We start from the raw sequence: 21,983 nt of genomic DNA on the forward strand, positions 1-21,983 counted from the left end.
CTAAACTGAAGATTTAGAGGTCAGCGCATTACAGTCTGGAACAAATAATGTGCCTCTAACGTGTTATATGTGACCATTGTTATTGTTTGACCATGTAGTGGAGGAAAGATGCCTGCTATCAGAGAGGTGCTAATTTTACTTTGTTGCGGTTAATTGTTTTTTTTTATAAACTCTTTCTCCTTTGCATTTTTTTGAGTTTACAAAGGAGAAAGAGTTTGGAGGTCTGTTTTATACCAGCTATCTCTCCCAATATGGAGGCACAATGCAGTTCAATGTCCACATGTGCCAACATACTTTCAATTACATGATTCCCAGTTGATACCGTCTTGTGTTTTATTAACTTTATATTTTAACACGGTATTTAAAAATAGCTCAACCTCTCTGTCTGTCCACACACAAAGTAATGTCCTGGTGGCATATTTCATTCTTAATAGGAAGTCATGGTTGTTTTGGAGGATTATTATTTGCTAATATAGTTTTTATCTTTGCTCTACACTGCCCCTATGGTTTTGGCATGTTTAAAACAACGCTACGTGGTGTAATTCAACGGGTTTGTGTCAATGAACACTTTTTTTAAACTGATCAGGTGTGGACAAGATTATTTTATAGAAATTAATATTTCTGTTACATCGTTTTAAAAAAGACCTGGCTATGTATGAACTAGGTCTAAGACACATAGCCTAGTGTCTTAGACACATAAGATAAGTAAATGTTATACAGCATGATAGGCTTATTGTCCACTTCAAATTGATCTTAGGTATGAGCAGATGTCTGTGTTTGGCTGCTTGTTCCGTGTGTCTCTGTGTTGCTCTTTAATGAACTGACCACTCTACAATGAGCACCAAAACAGGCAACAGCGCATCCGTGGCCCTGTAAGGATGACAATGATGGATGGGTGGATTAAAATGAATGTGTTTCAAAATCTAAATAATATTGTGAAAAATTTGGATAGTGAGAGATTCAGAGAGGTTTGTTTATAAGGCTGAGCCATTATATGTGTACAACGTATATGAATGTCTTTTTTAATTCATTTGATGCCTATGAAAAAGGATCAGAGTTGAAGCACATTCTCAAGCCCTGAAGGGCACATAATAATCAGATTTTATTACAACAAAGTTTTAACAAGATAGTAAGGGTGCACATTACTCACTAATTGTGTAACAAATAATTCCCTGATCTCTATTGTTGTTTTCTTAAAATTCTCTGCAGGTAAAGATTCAGAATACCTGATTCCCTAAACCTAATAACTATACAATGAACAGACGTCAGCAGAGCTTTGATGTCCACTTCCACCACATCAACAACAGAAAACAGCAATAGAAACAATAATCCCCACTAACCCTGATACCAATGATGAGAAATAGACCATGTGGTGAGTAATCTTTCAGCTGTGCATCAAAGTGGAAGAAGCCCACAAATAAATGAAAAAAGGATGATTTAACTCCTACACTACTGACTACTGCCTTTAGCTTGTAGTTGTGGTCTCACTGACATAAACAAAACACTCACCCAGCACAGCACAAAGACAAGCTGACATAGATAACGTGTGACGTGTACAGAAACATGTAGTGAATAACTAAAAAAAATCTACTTTTGCTTGTGAGCTTTAAACCAGTCATAATGGTTTGGTTCTAAAAAATATGTTGGAATAACTGCTTCATTAAATCAGTTATTTAATGAATAACTCCAATCCCTTTCTTGCAGCTCTCAGAGAGCTGCAAGAAAGGGATTGGAGCTCTCCACCATGAAATCATGAAACAACAGAACATAAGATCACAATGTTTGGGTTTGAAACTAACATTGCTTTGTAGAAAAAGCTCACAGTTAAATAACTATCAATTGTGTGAACAACATGGCCTAGACCTTATTTAATTAATCATAAAGAAAAATATTATCTGTAAAAATGTTAAGGTAAATATAGCCCAGTTCATCTAATGCGGGATAACAACCAACGTCTAATCAGAAGGATCAAAATAAGCATATATAGTTATATAAAGTTAAATAAATTTACAAAAATCCAGAGGTCTTAAATTTCATCATGGAGGGAAGTAGAATAGTGATTCTACTTCCCTCCATGATGTCTCTGTTCACAAAGTCTTCTCCCATCTGGACATTTTGTGGATTTGTGCTACCCATAATGCAAAGACATGCAACTATTGCCCAGCATGCATTTGTGTACACAGGAGAATAGAAGGTAAGCTGAAGGGGGAAATAATACACTTACCCAAATACTCTAATTGTAATAACAATTACAGATGGGTGCATATTCTGAGCCAACTTAGATGACAGTTGCTGCTTTACATTCTCTTGCATGATCATAATGCCAGTAACATCAAAAACATGTGTGTGTGTTAACAGTAGAACTGTTGGGTTCAGGCTGCAAAAAAGCCCTGCAGCCCAACAGTTTTAGGGTTAACAGGACTTTCTTTTCTCTTCTACTCTTCACCAAGATTCAAGATTCACTGCCAAAGTAGAGGCAATTTCCCAACCCTGCAAGTCCTTTTAGAAAAAGACTTGCAGAATGCTACAAGAACATACAAGCACCCAAGATTTATTATATTCTTTTAAAAAAATATAGTCTTGATTTTAGCTACACCTCCACAAAAACAGTTAGAATGACTCACTCAAAAACAAAGACAATCAAGGAGAACACTATGCGCCTGACAATGTCAAATCAGAACTCATTGAGCCTTTAGTGAGTCAAATGAGCTTATTTTTTCCCACTGTCTTTTAATATAAAGCACAGTTGAAATTCTTTTCTGAACAACTGAATACACCTGCTTGATTTTATTATTAGGGGCTACAGAAGAAGATTACATATAAACTCTCTACACAAGAAGAACCGACTATAAAGTCTTCACCACAATCTAAGCCAGTAGGAAACAACCATTCCTCTTTTGATTCCAGGATTTTCGAATCAAAGAGTTTAAAAAAAATGAACTGATTCAGAGATCTAGGGTTTACATTCAGTTATCTTGAGCATGAGTGAACTTGTACGGTATACGGTATACCTTCTATGATCCCCACACAGCATATACTTTCATATATTTTTAAATCTATAGTACAAAGAAGACCAGGCCTTTACTGTCAAAAACCTTGATGGCTACAAAAAGGGTGTTGTTTATTAGCAAATGACATTTGGCCAACTACTAGAGGATCTTCTTGTTTACATCTCAGTCTGTATGAATGATTTTACCCAGTTCACCAAGAAATTGTTTTGAGCCTATCTGATTTACAATTTTGAAATAAAGTCTAATTTTAACAATTGGTATACATTCCTCTCCCTTGTTAGCTAAAAATAGCAATTTCCTCAAGTACAGGTAACAGGGAGTGTTAACAGATTTATCATGTCTAACTGGGTAACCTTAGAGCTAAAATGCCAACTAATATGTCTGGTGACAAAAATACTCCTGAGTCAGAGTCATACTGTATTTGAAGGAAGGTGAAGAAAACTAGAGAATAGAAAAGACAACATGAAGTCTAAGACAACAGGGACAGTGAAGGGAAGGTGGGAGAGGGATTGCCACCATTAACATCACGCTTGACACATCTCACACACTTATGTACACACACTATATGAGCACACAAGCTAGGTCCAACTCTCCCAGACACATAAATATGGAGTGAAAATAGTCTCAAAACATCTGTGCACATGTAAAAAGATTTGTGCGTGTATAAAAAGATTCAGAGACAAACAACCATGCACACACACAGAATTTGGAGAGGCCAATTAACCTGACAGTCATGTTTTTGGACTGGCGGAGGAAGCCGGAGTACCCGGAGAAAACACACGCATGCACAGGGAGAACATGCAAACTCCATGCAGAAAGACCCCGGGCTGGGAATTGAACCCAGAACCTTCTTGCTGCAAGGCAACAGCTCTACCAACTGCGCCACTGTGCAGTCCCACTTCCTTATAATATCCTAAAATTATTTATAGACATATTGTGCATTTTTGAGTGGTGCAGGAGACTAAGTGGTCTGAAAAACGACCACTAGGTGGCGGAATGGTTCGCTGGGTGGAAAAATAGCCAGGCAAACCCAGCGTCCTGGTGATCTCTCCTTTTTAGTAAGTAGAAGCTGCAGGCTTTGCTCTCTGATTTATAATTACTCCGACATGGAGTAATAATAAATAATTAGGGGCATGCCATTGCAATGCATAAGGAGAGCAGTACTGACTTGCGAAGCAAGTCAGTACTGCCTCCATGCATTGCATGGCAGGCACCTATTGTTCTACACCTAATAGAATGTCTCTTTATTTATTTTTCTTCCATTACCGTTAATGCGGCTCGTACCGCTGCGTGCCCACCCACAAAAGTGGTATCAAATCGTGCGGCTCGATGCCGAGAAGGGAGCTATTATTTTTATTGGGGATCGGAGTTAAAATGATTACATAAATTAATAAAAACGAAAAAATTTCAGATTTTGTGTCTCACAGAATCAGTAATCTTTCTCTATGAAACACACACACAGGACTGTTTATGGCTGACTCAAAAACCCTTTTTAAATCCCCCTCACAGGCATAAATATCGCCCTATTGGTCTGAAAGTTGGTCATAACATAGATACACATGCCTGCTCATGTACAATGTTTACAAAAATTTGCTAGGGCTTATGCTTTTTGTCAGGGTCCTTCAGACTGACGCCTGGTGTCTCCCAAGTATAGAAACTGTGTCTGAAGAGGATTTTCCCGCTCTTTGGCTCTCACAGCTGCAGGGGATTAATTACCATAGCAACAGAACAGTGTCTGGAACTGCAGCTCCCCAGGACTGCACTGTAGGGTTTACTGGTATTTACAACTGCTTGTGTTTTCAGCATTATACTACTGATTCAAGACTATAACCATTACACATATGTCCCCCCATGTTAAAATCTGACATAAATAAGAATAAATAGTTGATTAAAAGTCTATGGACAGAAAATAACGTCGCTGCTCCTTTAAGGAACCAGCGGCACAGACGCAGCGCCTGCGATGCTACAGATCACAAACCTGACAGAGAGAGCAGAAGAGGATTCGTAGGAAAAGAGCGGTGATGCTCAGCAAGGCAGTTCATTAGCATTTGTACAAAAGTTAGCATTTCACTGTCTATGACTAGTGCACTAGCACTTTTACCTAAAGTTAGCTTTTACCTAATTTTCTCATTAATTACACATGTTTAGTATACTGAATAGAGTAGTAAAATTAAAACAACATGGTCGTGTTGCTCCACATGCTACTGCCAGCATTTAAGCTAACATTAGCATATTGGCTAATTTTAGCTTATGCATCAATTCTAACATAATGAATGGTACAACTACAGTTTATTAAACATGCTTCTGCCTCTCCAAAGGTTATTGACTACGTTGCAGCTTTCTTTAGCATTAATGCTAATTTTTAACATCATAGCGCTGCGTCAAAACCGACGGGCACACTTTGGCATGCCCCTTTAAAATTTCTGCAGGAATTTTCTAGTTTCAGATTACATTTTATATGTCTGGTATTTTGATACTCTGCCCTCCTCATATGTTTCGGCTGACTGATGGATTGGGTCTGGTGTTATTTCACTTTCTGGAGGATCAGGATCTTTCAGATCTCATCTACCTTCTGATCCGATGGAGCTGCTGCAGGAACACACTGATCCTCTAACAGGATCCTCAGATCCAGGCATTGATGTCTGGTGTCCTGCAACATTTACATACATCCTGGTCCAGCACGCCTGAATTAAATGGCTGCTTAGGACAGTCAAGTTCTCCAGAGTCGTGCTAATGACCTCTGACCACATGATTTGACTCAGGTGCGTTACAGAAAAGACATCTAAAGGTTGGAGGACACCTACCCTTCTGAACTGGAGTTAAAGTCCTGCTGTACAATTTTCACTCAATCGTAATCACATTTGTTTCTCTCTTGCTCTCAATGAAGGTGGACACATTTTTCCTCTGCTCCCTCCCTGCCCATGCCTTCCCTGCTTGCTCTGTTGTTGTCCTATCTTTTTCTATATTTTTGGAGCCTTTCTTTGCGCATCATCCAAATCTACAAATGATGCATCTGGTCAAGCGATCTCTCAATGCAATTGATAAAATTTTCGACGAGAAGTCTGGGCACAGGAGAGCCCTCTTGTCCTGCAGGGACACACCCAATGGGATTCACCCTGGATTTATTCATGATAACAGGATTTCTGCTGTTTGGAGCTTGTGGATTCCTGGATTATCGACAAATTTGTGACGCACTTGGCCGAACTAGCAAACACTCAGACTGTTAGTGTGGACAGAGACGATGACTCTAAAACTCACTAACGAGTTGGAATCGATCTTGGAGAAGTTGCTAGTTTCAGTTCAGTAGAACGTCCAAACTAATTTGGATGATTGGGAACTGGGATGTATCGGAGAGACTTTAGGGAAGATTGAAATGTATAATCTTCCCGACCTAAGACATTCTGTTTCTGAATTGGCTTTCCCAGTGTGGCCTTGGAAGGGCTGCATATTTCTAATCTCCTTGAAGATATGTAAACACAACGCTCTTCCCTCCTCACCCCCTCCTGTTATCATGGCATTGTGAAGCTGAGCTCTCCTAAGGACATTCCTTAGGAGAATGTCCTTAGGACTATCGGACTCTGCCAGGAAAATCAGTAACGTTTCTTCATGGTTCTTTGATGTCACTGCCTTCACTCGTGTCTTTGTTTTGTCCATTGTTTTGTCTGAATCTTGCCACCTGCCCTAATGTGTCCTTTCCTCTTTTTTGTTAGAAACGGTGGAGTACTCACTATTTAACCCAGAACATGATTATTTTAGTTTATTAGTAATATCAGAAATTGTGGAGTACGCACTATTTAGATCAATATTATACAGCCCAGAAATGGAATCAGAATTAGAATTAGAATAACTACAAACTTGGAATCCAGAAATACTTAACAGGAACAGTCACTGCTTAGTTTATATTACATTTAACCCAGAAAAGGATTTAGAACAAACTTAGAATTGTGGAGTACTCACTTTAACCCAGAAAAGGAATTAGATCAGTCACTCTTTAGCTTATTTTATCAGAAACTGTAGAGTACTCACTATTTAGAAATGGAATTAGATACTTAGCAACCCTGAACAGGAGCACTTGGTTAACATACTTTAGAACAGAGGTTCCCAAACTGTGAGGCACGCCCCCTAGGAGGGGGGGGGGGCGCAATGGCATTGCAAGGGGGGCGCGGGAGGTCGTCTCGATGAAAAAATAAATCATGAACGCTGTATGTGCTCGGTTTTTACCTTTGAATGGCCAACTGTCTGTTATTCCTATGTCAATTTGATACAGTAGGGGCTTCCACACTTTCCATATCTGTGTCCTCTGTCACTTTTATCAGCAGTTAAAACTGTTTCATCCATTGTTAACATGTCATAACCTGTTTTTCCAAGCCACCTTTAAACGCAATATGAGCGCTACAACACTCGCGCTGGGTTTACACCTGTGCGGGTGCGAAGGAGACCTGTTGCTGCTGTGCGGAGCTACGCATGTCTGTATTAGAATCATGGCAGCAAAACGCAAAGAACTTTTAACAGCATTTCCCCCAAACTAACTGACTGAGTTGAGTAAAGCTGTTGAATGCAGGTAATGTTAGCTAAAAGATGACAAGCTAGCTAATATCAATACAGCACCTTAAGCTTAACAAGTAGCCTGTAGGCTACCGGTGTTGTTTATGTTCAGCTACATACATTAATTTTGCTCCCAAAAAAGTCGACCCTCCCCCCACCAGGTGCAGGGACAGGGGGCAGGGGGGCAGAAAATGTTTGGAAACCACTGGAAGGGGGGGCATTAGAAAAAGTTTGGGAACTACATGTTTTAGAACAACATTAGATTCGTTTTCTTTCCTCTTTTTTCTTTCCTTTGGTTTATTTTGTTTGTATTTACTTTTAACTCATGTAAAGCACTTTGAATTGCCTTGTTGCTGAAAATGTGCTATATAAATAAAATCACCTTACTTTACCTTAGCTTACTTGCATACAGTGGAAACTTTACCTGTGTTCAGGTAGATGAGCAGTATTCATAGTGTCTTTACTTTAAAACCTTTTTGGTTTCCATTTGTTGAAAGTAAATTACAAACATTTAGCCATAGTTTGACCACTGCTTTATGGCACAAAAAAAAGTTTGATGTCACAAATATTTGATTTTAATAGAGGCCTCATTCGATTTATAATGTAGAAAGAAGATGACAAAAGTGTTTCCTGAATTAACTTTGATGTTAATTTCACTGCACACAAAGGACAGATTAAATATTTAAGATTGCAACAAATCTGTTGAATCTTTAACAAAATAGGTTCAGATTGACATGGGTGGTTTCACAGCCACCTAAAGTTAACTATGAAATGTCTTAAAACTTACATGGATGTTCAAATATTTACTCTAATCAATTAAAAAGAAGAAAACACCATAAAGCTGTGTATTCAAAGAAGACCAAGGTCAGGTTAAGGAGACACCATAACATCTACCAACAGATTCAGTCAACAGCTCAGTTTGAAGCTTCAGGTTTTGGTGTTGAATCTCAGCTGCTGCAGATTGTCTGAAGATGCAGAGAAAAGTGCAAATAGACAGTTAGTGTTAGAAATAAAGTATGTTGATTTTCCTGAACAGCTGATGCACTGACAAACCTGACTGTCAGTGACTTTCAGTTCTATGGTGCTATATAAATAAATGTTTAAAATATTTTATTTTCGTATGTGCTTATTAGCTGTCAATTGTGTCAAAATATCAATTGAGAAAAAATTTACTGCTTGTGAAAATCTAAACCATCTGAATACATTTTACCATCTACATTAGTCAACTTGAAATGAAGACAAACACGAACAGCAGGTTTGTCCTGGTTTGCAAATGAAGTATATATTTGTTTAAGGGCCGATAAAATGGGGTCTCTGGATTTCAGAGAACCAGACACAAACAGTTTAATCTGAAGATTCTGGAGGATGTCTGAATAGGTCTGTCACCATGAAAAATGCTACTGTCTGATAAGTTGTTCCAGACGTTCTTGACAAAAGATAATATTGCTTTCTTTTGAAACCATTTTTAAGTAATATAATGGTAATGATGAAATAATAATGCTAGAACACATTCTCAAAGGTCATTACACTTTAAATTCTAATGAACATTTAACACTGGAACTGGAAGACATTTTTAATATTCAGAATAAATAAAACAACTAATGAATTTTGAAGTCTTTTTAAACAAAGTTCCAGTTTTTGGTACAAAGAGAGAAAAACACAGAAACGATAAATCAGGCCTATGGAAATGATTGAGTTTGTTTTAATTTATCATCCAATTGATTTATTGATTATTGTGACAGGCCTATGGGTGAACATTAGACTAAATCCTTAAATAATTGACAGATCAACATGAATGAAGTACCTTTCAGTTTGTTCTGGTGAATAAAGTCTAGCAGCAGATGATGTTCCTGCAAGTCCAGATCAACCTTCATTACTGCTGAAGCAACAAAATACAGTTTCAGTGATAAAGACCAACATCCATAACTACCATAATCTCCTGAAGATGCTTGCCGACTTCGGCATCATAAAACTAGATCAACCTGGGTTAAAGTTACTGTATATCTGATGACAGACTATCAAACTGTGCTCAGTGTGACACTAAAAATCCACGCTTAGCTGCGAAGAGCTAAAGTAGCATAGCTGACATAAACATTAGCTCCCGTAACAGAAACATATGAGGAGGGCAGAATGTCAAAATATCAGACATATAAAACGCAATCTGAAATCATTTATTTACTCCATGTCTCATTATAATCGGAGAGCAAAGCCTGCAGGTTTAGCTCCTACTTACTTCAGAGGACAGACCACCGGGACGCTCCGTCTTGTCTGGCTATTTTTCAGGCCAGCGAATCATTCTGCCACCCAGTGGTCGTTATTCAGACCACTTAGTCTCCTGTACCGTTCAAAAATGCACAATATGTCTAGAAATATTTTTAGGATATTATAAGGAAGTGCTGAGATATACCATTTTCCACCAAACTATTTGCCACTTTGGCACAAGCACAGTGAGAAACGTCAGAGGATAAAAACACTAGACTCAGAGCAAAGCTCAGATGACCCTTTTACTAGCATGTAAACGCACCATCTACACACAAATCTGGGAGCTTCCCCGAAGAGTGAAATGAGTCCCAAAAATAATTGTGCACTTGTAACCGGATTTGTGTGTAAATGCAGTTTTGTGTGTGTGTACTAGGTGATTTGTGTGTGCGTTTTCAACATTTCTAGGTGTAGGAGAAGGTTTATTTTATTTTTAAGGTTTACAAATCCAGTATTACACACACGCACAAATCCTTTTACACACGCACAGATATTTTGAGACTATTTTCACTCCATACATAAAATCCTGAGATGGTTGAGAGTTCTGCAGCATCTTTTCTCAGGACCCCAGCACACGTGGCTACCAGAATATTGTTGGCACCTACTAGTTCCAGTATGAGAATTGGACACTAGTTATCCCAAAACCTACGTTAATCTGGAAGAAGATATTTCATCTGTTCAACATGTACATGAGTGGAACGGAGACCACCTTAGTGGCTAATCACAATTTGACACTGAAAACATGTAAGAGTGAACTTATTGAGCCTAAACATTGATTATTTCACCACTGTCACAGAGGACTATCATTAAAAATGTTCAAAGTCAGATGGGTGACATCATTGATGGAAACTAGACATGTATCTGACTCTGTGTGGAACTTCAATCACTCAAAGTGACATGTTACCTGGCTATGACAAACAGCACACAACTGACACCCAAGTAAGCCAGCAGAATATACATCCAGATATCAGGTGAGAGTGGGTTGAGGAAGGAGAAGACCCCAGGGTTGGTCCCGTTGGGCTTGCGGAACAGTATACTTATACCCAGCGTCATGAAGGGCTTGGAGAAGTCAATAACTTTCTCACGCACATATGTGATGGCGAGGGGAGCCACTGCCAGATCAGCTCTCTGTCAACAGCAAAAAGAAACATGAAAAATGATATGTTTTAAGTTGCAGGTACAGAAAGCATTTAGAAGCAATTCAATTAAAAGACACATTTCTTTCACACTTTAAAATGTCTAAAACCACATGCAAGAAATTTAAAACCCTCTTTTTCTTCTTTTTATTCATACTCTCACTGTTTCACTAACATTTTTCTTTTTCTGAAATCCTAAAATTTGTTTTTATGTTTTTCTCTTTGTTTACCTCTCCTTGGGCTGCCACCTTATCGTGGTGGAGGGGTTTGAGTGTCCCAATGATCCTAGGAGCTATGCTGTCTGGGGCTTTATGCCCCTGGTAGGGTCACCCAAGGCAGACAGGTCCTAGGTGAGGAACCAGACAAAGTGCAGCCCGAAGACCCCTATGATGAATACGAACTTTGGACTGCGTTTTCCCTCGCCCGGACGCGGGTCACCGGGGCCCCACTCTGGAGCCAGGCCTGGAGGTGGGGCACGATGGCGAGCGCCTGGTGGCCGGGCTTTTACCCACGGAGCCCGGCCGGGCTCAGCCCGAAGAGGAGACGTGGGTCCCCCTTCCGATGGGCTCACCACCTGTCCGAGGGGCCAAAGGGGTCGGGTGCATTGTGCTATGGGCGGCAGCCAAGGGAGGGGACCCTGGCGGTCTGATCCTCGGCTGCAGAAGCTGGCTCTTGGGACGTGGAACGTCACCTCTCTGGTGGGGAAGGAGCCGGAGCTAGTGTGCGAGGCTGAGAGGTTCCGGCTAGAAATAGTCGGCCTCACCTCGACGCATGGCTCTGGTTCTGGAACCAGTCTCCTTGAGAGGGGCTGGACGTACTTCCACTCTGGAGTTGCCCACGGTGAGAGGCGCCGGGCTGGAGTGGGCATACTTGTTGCCCCCCATTTGGGCGCCTGTACGTTGGGGTTCACCCCGGTGAACGAGAGGGTAGCCTCCCTCCGCCTACGGGTGGGGGGACGGGTTCTGACTGTTGTTTGTGCTTACGGGCCGAACGGCAGTTCAGATTACCCACCCTTCTTGGAGTCCTTAGAGGGGGTACTGGAGAGTGCCCCTCCTGGGGACTCCCTTGTTCTACTGGGAGACTTCAACGCTCACGTGGGCAATGACAGTGAGACCTGGAGAGGCGTGGTTGGGAGGAACGGCCCCCCCGATCTGAACCCAAGCGGTGTTCTGTTGTTGGACTTCTGTGCTCGTCACGGATTGTCCATCACGAACACCATGTTCAGGCATAAGGGCGTCCATATGTGCACTTGGCACCAGGACGCCCTAGGCCGCAGTTCGATGATTGACTTTGTCATCGTCTCATCGGATTTGCGGCCGTATGTCTTGGACACTCGGGTGAAGAGAGGTGCGGAGCTGTCCACTGACCACTACCTGGTGACGAGTTGGCTCCGGTGGTGGGGGAGGAAGCCGGTCAGACCTGGCAGGCCCAAACGTGTAGTGAGGGTCTGCTGGGAACGTCTGGCGGAGTCCCCTGTGAGACGGAGCTTCAACTCTCATCTCCGGCAGAACTTCGAACACGTTCCGGGGGAGGTGGGGGACATTGAGTCTGAGTGGACCATGTTCCGTACCTCCATTGCCGAGGCGGCCTATCGGAGCTGCGGCCGCAAGGTTGTTGGTGCCTGTCGCGGCGGCAACCCTCGAACCCGTTGGTGGACACCTTCGGTGAGGGATGCTGTCAAGCTGAAGAAGGAGTCCTACCGGGCCTTTTTGGCCTGTGGGACTCCAGAAGCAGCTGATGGGCGGGCGAAACGGCATGCGGCTCGGGTTGTCGCTGAGGCAAAAACTCGGGCGTGGGAGGAGTTTGGAGAGGCCATGGAGACAGACTTCCGTACGGCTTCGAGGCGATTCTGGTCCACCATCCGGCGTCTCAGGAGGGGGAAGCAGTGCAGCACCAACACTGTTTATAGTGGGGATGGTGCGCTGCTGACCTCAACTCGGGACGTTGTGGGCCGGTGGGCGGAATACTTCGAAGACCTCCTCAATCCCACCAACATGCCTTCTGTTGAGGAAGCTGAGCATGGGGACTCTGGGCTGGGCTCTCCAATCTCTGGGGACGAGGTCGCCGAGGTGGTCAAAAAGCTCCTCGGTGGCAGGGCCCCGGGGTGGATGAGATCCGCCCGGAGTTCCTTAAGGCTCTGGATGTTGCGGGTTGTGTTGGCTAACGCGACTCTGCAATATCGCATGGACATCGGGGGCAGTTCCCCTGGACTGGCAGACTGGGGTGGTGGTCCCCCTGTTTAAAAAGGGGGACCGGAGGGTGTGCTCCAATTACAGGGGGATCACACTCTTAAGCCTCCCTGGTAAGGTCTATTCAGGGGTCCTGGAGAGGAGGGTCCGTCGGATAGTCGAACCTCGGATTCAGGAAGAGCAGTGTGGTTTTCGTCCTGGTCGTGGAACACTGGACCAGCTCTACACCCTCAGCGGGGTCCTGGAGGGTGCATGGGAGTTCGCCCAACCAGTCTACATGTGTTTTGTGGACTTGGAGAAGGCGTTCGACCGTGTCCCTCGGGGGGCCCTGTGGGGGGTACTCCGGGAGTATGGGGTACCGGGCCCTTTGATACGGGCTGTCAGGTCCCTGTATGACCGGTGTCAGAGTCTGGTCCGCATTACCGGCAGTAAGTCGGGCTCGTTTCCGGTGAGAGTTGGACTCCGCCAAGGCTGCCCTTTGTCACCGATTCTGTTCATTACTTTTATGGACAGAATTTCTAGGCGCAGCCGAGGTGTTGAGGGGATCCGTTTCGGTGGCCTTAGGATCGCATCTCTGCTTTTTGCGGATGATGTGGTCCTGTTGGCTTCATCGGAACGTGATCTGCAGCTCTCACTGGAGCGGTTCGCAGCCGAGTGTGAAGCGGCCGGGATGAGGCTCAGTGCCTCCAAATCCGAGGCCATGGTCTTGAGCCGGAAAAGGGTAGAGTGCCTTCTCCGGGTCAGGGGGGTCGTCCTGCCTCAAGTGGAGGAGTTTAAGTATCTGGGGATCTTGTTCACGAATGAGGGAAGAAGGGAACGGGAGATCGACAGGCGGATTGGGGCAGCGTCTACTGTGAAGCGGGCGCTGTACCGGTCCGTCGTGGTGAAGAGAGAGCTGAGCCAAAAAGCGAAGCTCTCGATTTACCGGTCGATCTACGTTCCCACCCTCATCTATGGTCATGAGCTTTGGGTCATGACCGAAAGAACGAGATCACGGGTACAAGCGGCCGAAATGGGTTTCCTCCGCAGGGTGGCTGGGCTCTCCCTTAGAGATAGGGTGAGAAGCTCGGTCATCCGGGAGGGACTCAGAGTAGAGCCGCTGCTCCTCCACGTCGAGAGGAGCCAGTTGAGGTGGCTCGGGCATCTGGTCAGGATGGCTCCTGGACGCCTCCCTGGTGAGGTGTTACGGGCACGTCCCACCGGGAGGAGGCCTCGGGGAAGACCCAGGACACGCTGGAGGGATTACGTCTCTCGGCTGGCCTGGGAACGCCTTGGGATTCCCCCGGAGGAGCTGGAAGAAGTGGCTGGGGAGAGGGAAGTCTGGGCCTCCCTTCTGAAGCTGCTGCCCCCGCGACCCGACCCCGGATAAGCGGAAGAAAATGGATGGATGGATGGATGGATGGATCTCTTTGTTTAATTTTTTTTCCCATCATATTTTCAAATATGATGAAAGTTGCAGTGTTGGCTGTCAATAAACCTAGCATGGCCTGGAAATTCCTAATTAACAATATTCTCTACATAGGAATGTGACATAACATGCAAAATCCACTTTTTTAGGCCTTAAATACATTTTTTGTGTACTTTGAGTGTGTCCTAGGAGTGTCTATTGTTGTAGCATTAATATTTTAATAGGCATATGACATACCTAAACTATGCTCCATATTTTAGGTAGTTATTATGGATGGAGAGAGTGTAAATACACTAATAACACCAATAATACATTCATTTGAATGTGTCGTTCTGCAGGTTTGTCGTCTTCATTCTGAGTCAGACTCTGGCTCCAACATGTATGGATGCTGAATGGCCCAGATAATAATAATAATAATATACTACATTTTGGAATAAATAGTGCTTTTGTCGGCAGGTAATTTTATTTCTGCTGTCAAACTACAAAAATGGCCGAATGGGGTGGAGTTGAACACTCTTCAGCCTGGAGGGGTTGGGGTGTGAAATTTCTCATTCACATTAAAAAAAAACACAGCAAAGTGAGATGATCTAAAACGCCTCAGAACAAAGTAAAACGAGGGGTATGTGGAAATACAATAACCAGGAATTCAGACCAAAGGATTGCAGTTGTGCTTTATTATTATTCAGATCTTTTTACTTGTTTTAGATATGTAAGAACAACAATGAAACAAACAAAAGTAAAATGACAACAGGTGCTGGCGGACATTTTTACAAAAGGGGGCACTGGGATTCCTTTGGGGGGCGTTTGGTCGAAGGTAAACTTTACACCTTAAATGCATCAATTTAGACTTTGAGTAACTTGCTAAAACTGTATTTCGCAACATTAAATCATGCTTGGCTGCAACTGTATCGATGGCAGCTCTTCTGCAGTGTTTGCAGCTTCTTGGCTCCGCTCCGCTCCTGGTAGCTTCACCACATCAGTTCAGCATTACACCGGCTCATGATGTTACCGTGATTCACTTGCGTGGTGTCTAATTTTCAAATATTTTATGTTTTATTTAGGATTTTTGTACATATGTTTTGGCAGTTCTGTGATCATGTCAAAGGAGCAACTTTTATTAAAAAATGTTTTATTTCCGTTTAAAAGCTGCCCGCTTCCATGGAAGGACAACAGAAAATCGCTCTTATAAACATGTAATTACTAAAATCACGATACCCTCACTTTGTATCCCTCTGAAAAATGAACATATTTAAATAATGGGTGATACCATGATAGAGAGCATTCATTTTATAGCGTTGATACCGGTGCTGTAAGTGGTCCGGTATGAAACTGGTGATAGAACAACGGTACCACAGCACTTTTAAATTTCAGTAATCAGAATACTGAAATTGTTTCTGTTGATTTAAGTTTTAAAAGGTTTATCTGTCTGCCTTTCCCCATCGATACGTTTCCTGAACGCTGTGAACCTTAGGTGGTTAAAAAAAAAACGACGCGCACATTGCGCAAAACTCTGAAACAGGAGAATCGAGACATAAAACGGAGACGAAGTAGATGTGAATTATGGCATAAAAACAGAGAATCCGATGCTGAACAGTGAAAAATCAGCACATGATGTGAAACACATGACTATTAGGCGGCGCAGCAGGTGATGAGTGAAGATTACTGATGGTGAATAGCGTCAATAAATGATAAAATAAATGTAGCAACAGGAAATAAACTAAAGTGGACATAGCAATAAACCAAGAGATGATCATACTAATCAAAGGAAACTAAATGGAAATGAATGAAGAACAAAATGCAAGAATAAACTAAGAAACTAAAGTAAATACAGAGGAATAAACTGGTATGGCAAGACCTTTCGAGCAATAATTAATACAGAGGACGGTATGGCAAGGATAAACAGACAGTATTTCTACATGAAAGGTCAAATAATATTATTTAAGTGCCATGGGTTTGTTGAGACCACATCTAATACTGAGAATAAATATATCTTACAGACCATAACAGTAAATAACTTATCACTTATTTATGTTTTTAATTAGATTTGATATATTTATTTCTTTAATATTATTTTTCATGTCAGTGTTAATGTCATGAGGCTGATGACTCCATGACACTTTCAATTTGACTCATTAGGATTTGATTAAGAACCAGATTTGTTCTTTGTAATGTCTGTCCAGTAAAACTATTAATCAGTAGACAGGTCTATATAAAGATATAATCCATGTTTCTGTCTCATATTTGTATGGCATTAAAAGGATCTGGAACTTTAGTTTTTCCACTGAAAGCTCTGGTTTGCACAATAAATGCCATGTGGTTGAAATTTTATGGATGATACTCTGATGTCCCATTCTCCTGAACGCAGCACAGAGCTGCACCACCAGAAACTGACAAACACTGAAGAGAAGAAGAGTTATGATTAATGTAGTTACAGTTCTATCCATGTTTTAATGTTGCAGAGCTCAGTCGTTTTGCAAACAGTTCAAAGTTTAAACTGGCATGTTGGGCGGTGAGGGACCTGGATAAAGGCTAGGGGAGCGCTGGGCCGAAAAAGGTTGAGGAACACTGTTCTAGATTTATTAGTGGACAAGTATAATCTATGCAGCACCTTAAACTGCAGCAGGTTATGTCTAATGCAAATTGAAGAGGAGTGGATTCTCGAGATTGCAGCCTGCCAGGCAGTATCAGTAAATAGTTCCCCTAACTATTCTTCCCATGATTCTTTCAGATGTCTAAGTGATAGGGAGGCAGCGTTCTGAATTTTGCAATATATAGCTGATATTAAACCCTCATCAGTCGGATTCATATCCAAACATTCACCAATCCATGTTGTTCGAGGCAGCGTTAATGAGAAATTAGCTTTCAAGTAACTACGTACTTGGAGATACCTGAAGAAGTCAGTCTGAGGGACACCAAAGTCCCTTTTTAGCTGTTCAAAAGAAATAAATCGGCCTCTTTCAAAAAGATCCTTTATGCAAGTTATGCCTCTCCCATGCCACTTCTGAAAAGATGGGTCTATCAAGGATGGGGTGAACTGAACATTGCATTGCACAGGAGATGCATATGTTTGTTTAATTCTTTGAAGAACTTCTTAGGAATAAAGACTGGTATATCTGGTTTGAAACAGTTAAGTTGACAATTATGCCAAGGTTCTTATATCTGAGTTTATTCTTCCTACAAGAGACAGAGGGAGTTTTGATCACTTCTCCATATCCAATCTAGCCTTCTTCAGTGCCTTTGTGAAATTTTTGTTAAACAAGCAATTGTAGTCATGTTACACAGACGCCCAAATAATCAAAACTATCTTTACTGACTATAAAGGGGAAACTATGGAAGGTCAATTGATTACAGTTCTGCTTTATATAGACCATAAATCTTTAGATATAAAAATAATTTACATGTGTAAAGGAAGGATTTAAGAGCATGATATACCCTCTTTAACCGTAAAATTCTACTGGTAAACAAATTCTGATATTAATACAAAGATGTAGCTGTAAATATTTACAAAATGGAGATAGTCATTCATTTATTATTAGTTCACACTTATATTTCATATAATCCAGCTAACTACTTTATTAGACACACATTGCTAGTGCTGGGTTGAAGTCTCTTTTGCATTCATAACTGCATGATGCAATAATTCCAATTATAGCACAACTCATTAACATTCCAAGTAACCACTCCGACATGTTTGAACTTTGTGAAATGGTCCATTATCCTGCTGTAATCAGAAGATTACAATGTGGTCATCAAGGATGAACATGATCAACAACAATATTCAGGTATTAGCTCAAGCTATACATGATTCCATGATTTCAAAGCGGGAGAACGTGCAAAGTCACAGGGTGTTCAAATACTTATTTGAGGAGGAAAATGAATACTTTTTATCCTCACTATATATATATATATATATATATATATATATATATATATATATATATATATATATATATATATATATATATATATAACCAGGTTATTCAAATGCAATTGCTACTCCATAGATATTTTATCTTTTCCTATTGTAGAAGAGGAAAAGTTTGATATTTTCAGAATAGCCTGTGTCTGGCATCAACAACATTCAGTCATTCAACTTTTTTCCGGATTCTATGAAAAATATTTATATGGAATTGTGATGCCTGGGTTGGCAGCATGCTGGAGTAGCTCTGTTACATTCTTCTTTATGTCTCCTTAACCAACTAAAACTATTTTGTTGGATGTTTATTCAATCCTATCTTAAATACTCTGCAGGTGGAAGAATTTTTGCTAATACTTTTTTTTACTTTTAGACCATTATTGTTATGATGCATAATAAGGTGTTTTTTTTATATCTTAAGGCAGATTAATAATATCTGTGATGTTTAAATAAGATCTAAGCTACAATCACAAGTCCCAGATGAGTTGAAAAAAGCTATTGTGGATGCAAAGCAGAAGCTCAGAGGATAGAAGGGAGGGAGTTAAAACCATCTCTTCCATTGATCATAGTAGGCAAAATTTGAGATTTTGCCTATTCATCAAACAATTTTGATGAATTCAAACCATAACAATGAAGCAGCCAGATTATCAGGAACATATTGTTATGTGTTTCATTGAGAGAAGTCAGCAGAGTCAAATCTCTGACGTTAACATCTGTTTGCATGTGCATCTAACTATACAAGCAGATAGACATTTAAAGAGGGTTGGCTTAAGCAAAGTACATGGATGAACAGTACTTGTTGACAACAGAGGGTGTCATCCAGGACATGCTACAGTCTTCTCTGCAGCTCAGATATTAGGCTGTTAGCAGTAAGTTTTTGTCCATATTATCAACCAGTGGAGTTCACAATTGCTGCTTTGGAAATCATATACATACTACTCTCAGGTGTTGCGGAGTTACAGACAAAACACCTCAATGTGTTATTGTGATTATAGTCATGTATCACTCTGCTACACTTCCAGTGTTTCAATCATCTGGTAGCTCATCTGAAGATCCTTCAGTATGCTGCAAAGTGCATTCTCTTCCACGATCATTTGGTGGGGTAGCAACATAAGATCCAAAGTAGTAAAAGATACAGACAAGTGGTTCTGTTCTTGGAACTGCTTTAGAACTTCTGAAGGCATTACAAATATGAAGTACATTAGGAACAACACTGAGCATCCTCTTCATGACACTGTCACATAAGGCCATGTCTTCAGTCAGAGGTTCTTCAGAAACACTGACACTGACTGCTACACATCTATGACAAGTCTGAAGAAATGTAGATATGTGTCAACAACATTTTATTTTCCTTTGGTAAATTCTTAATACATCCTTCTTCAGTAATCCTTCATTGCTTCCAGATGTCGAAATAGATTGAGGAGTTGCAGAGTTGTGATACAGCACTTGTGTTAACACACATAGTTGTCTCTAACAAAATGGCTCATGAGTGCAGAGAAGCATTTTGTAGTTATATATTGCTTCACTCAGAAAATATTGTACTGTAAGCATTTTTGATTTAAAACAGCCTGTGTTGTCCTGTTGACAATTAATAAATCTCATTCTGGATTATGATTCCAGACGCTAATCATTCACAAGGTGAAGGGGCTCATCCCTCAAATATATATTGTTTTTGTCTCATGAAGGTTGTTTTTCATCACTAAAGGATGAACTGACTAAGCTGCATGCTCTGAAAGAGGCTATATGTTAAATGTGGCTGATAAAAAGCATTTATGATTCAAATCGTAACTCTTAAGAATTGGAACAACATAACTAAATCACAATGTGTTTGTTAAACTTCACACATCACAGATTAAAGACTATTTGTAAAATTGTTTTTGGATGTAATCCTTGAAGCTTATTCAGTGCAGTTCAGCAGTCCTTCTGAGCCTGATCTGTCTTCTCTGCGTCCACTTCTCTCAACTCTACTGAGACCTTGTCTGCTGCAATCACCATCTGTCTAAGTCAAGAGTAAGAAGCGGGGCAAACGCACTGGGTGCAACACCTCACAGTGGACTGGGTCCTTCACCCATGTAAAAACAAGACTATCTGTCACAATGGACAATTGCTACACTGATCAAGAACAGAAGACAACTGTGGAGGTGTTAAGGGCCACTTGACCCCTCGCAGGTACAGCATCTAATGAGGTCAGATATTGCCTATTGGCCATGCAGCGCCTGCTATTTTTCTGTCCATATAATTGATTCTAACTGGGACTTTGCTGCAATGATCAACACTGTGAGCAGACTGTGTGCTCTTGTGTTTGTTCTTTAATAAGCTCTGTGGGGGAAACAACTCATGAACTTCTATGCTGTTGTTGGAAAATTGTACTTTCTATCTGAGCCATCTTTACTTCCCCGTTTTCTTTTTTTGGTGAATTGTTTTATTTAGCTTAACCCTACTTTGGACTTCTCATTCTTTATGACTTACAACTAAACATTCAATTATAAGTCAGTAACGTGTCTAACCTTTTCTCTTGGTATATAAAAAAGAAGTAAAACAAATATATGAATATTATAAGGAAGGTCAGAATATACAGACATAAGAAAAAACAATACCATATTCAATATGGTTTCTTTTCTAAGATATACTAACATCTGAGTGTTGAAATTTCAAAACTTCCTGAGAGCATGGCCAGCTGTTCCGTTTCAGTCGATTCACTCGGTACAACACATAGAGTATGGGATATCACGCCCCCGCGTGGCCTAACTGAAGACACATTTAATCACGCCCTTAGGCAAATGACGTGTGATGACGGGCGGCAGGCCCCGCCTGCATATAAATACCTGCATATAAATACACCCCCATCACAGTCATTATTCAGTTCTTACGCTCTTCACCTCGCTGAGAACACCTAATTTCCAACCCATGCTTTCTAGCTGCTGCTCGCTAGCATCGCTCGTTTTTCTTTTTCAAAACTAGCTTAACTGCTCCTGTTGGTGTTAGCTACTGCTGCCTGCTGGTTAGCGTGTCTGCCCGCTGAGCGCTAGTTGTATTTTCTCATTTATCTATTTTTATTTTCTTTGGTTTTGTGGTTCTGGATGTGCATGAAGCAAAAAATGGCAAAGCAGAAGTCTTCCGTTCGCCCCTGTCCTCAGGAGTGCGGCTTCACGCTTCACGAAAAAGACCAACACGAAGCATGCCCCTGAATTGTCCATGCCAGAAGAGCGTTGTCGGAGCCGGACGCTTGTGCTTTTTGTAGCCAGCTTCGGCGCTCCACGCTTAAACGGCAGGTCAAGTTTGTGCAGAAAGTGCTGGGGGAGGCTACCGTGTCACAACAAGACCCCATGCTCTCCGAATCTATGAATTCGGTTTCGTCCGAGTCCGACAAGGACGGAGGGGCCAAGGCTTCCACTTGTAGCTGGGCAGCCCCCGCTTCCAGCTGGAATATGTGGACGGGTTACCCAAAACGGTGCAGAACGCAGTGCCATCTCACTATCATCTCGAGGCTCAGGGTGATGATGATGTGCTAGACATCGG

The 21,983-nt window shown here is 41.5% G+C and overlaps 1 protein-coding gene across 7 annotated transcripts in view; it reads right to left on the bottom strand.

Annotated features, from left to right (window-relative positions):
• LOC103478802 (glutamate receptor, ionotropic, kainate 2) overlaps positions 1–21,983 on the bottom strand; it is a 549,772-nt gene that overhangs the window by 128,485 nt on the left and 399,304 nt on the right. For all 7 annotated transcript variants that reach the window (XM_017309432.2, XM_081616747.1, XM_008432853.3 and 4 more), the window contains one exon: positions 10,720–10,943. In XM_017309432.2, coding sequence (XP_017164921.1) covers positions 10,720–10,943 — 224 coding nt within the window. The remainder of the gene's footprint in view (positions 1–10,719; positions 10,944–21,983) is intronic.

This window comes from Poecilia reticulata, chromosome 16 (assembly GCF_904066995.2).
Source record: "Poecilia reticulata chromosome 16, P_reticulata-male-v2, whole genome shotgun sequence".
NCBI lineage: Eukaryota > Metazoa > Chordata > Actinopteri > Cyprinodontiformes > Poeciliidae > Poecilia > Poecilia reticulata.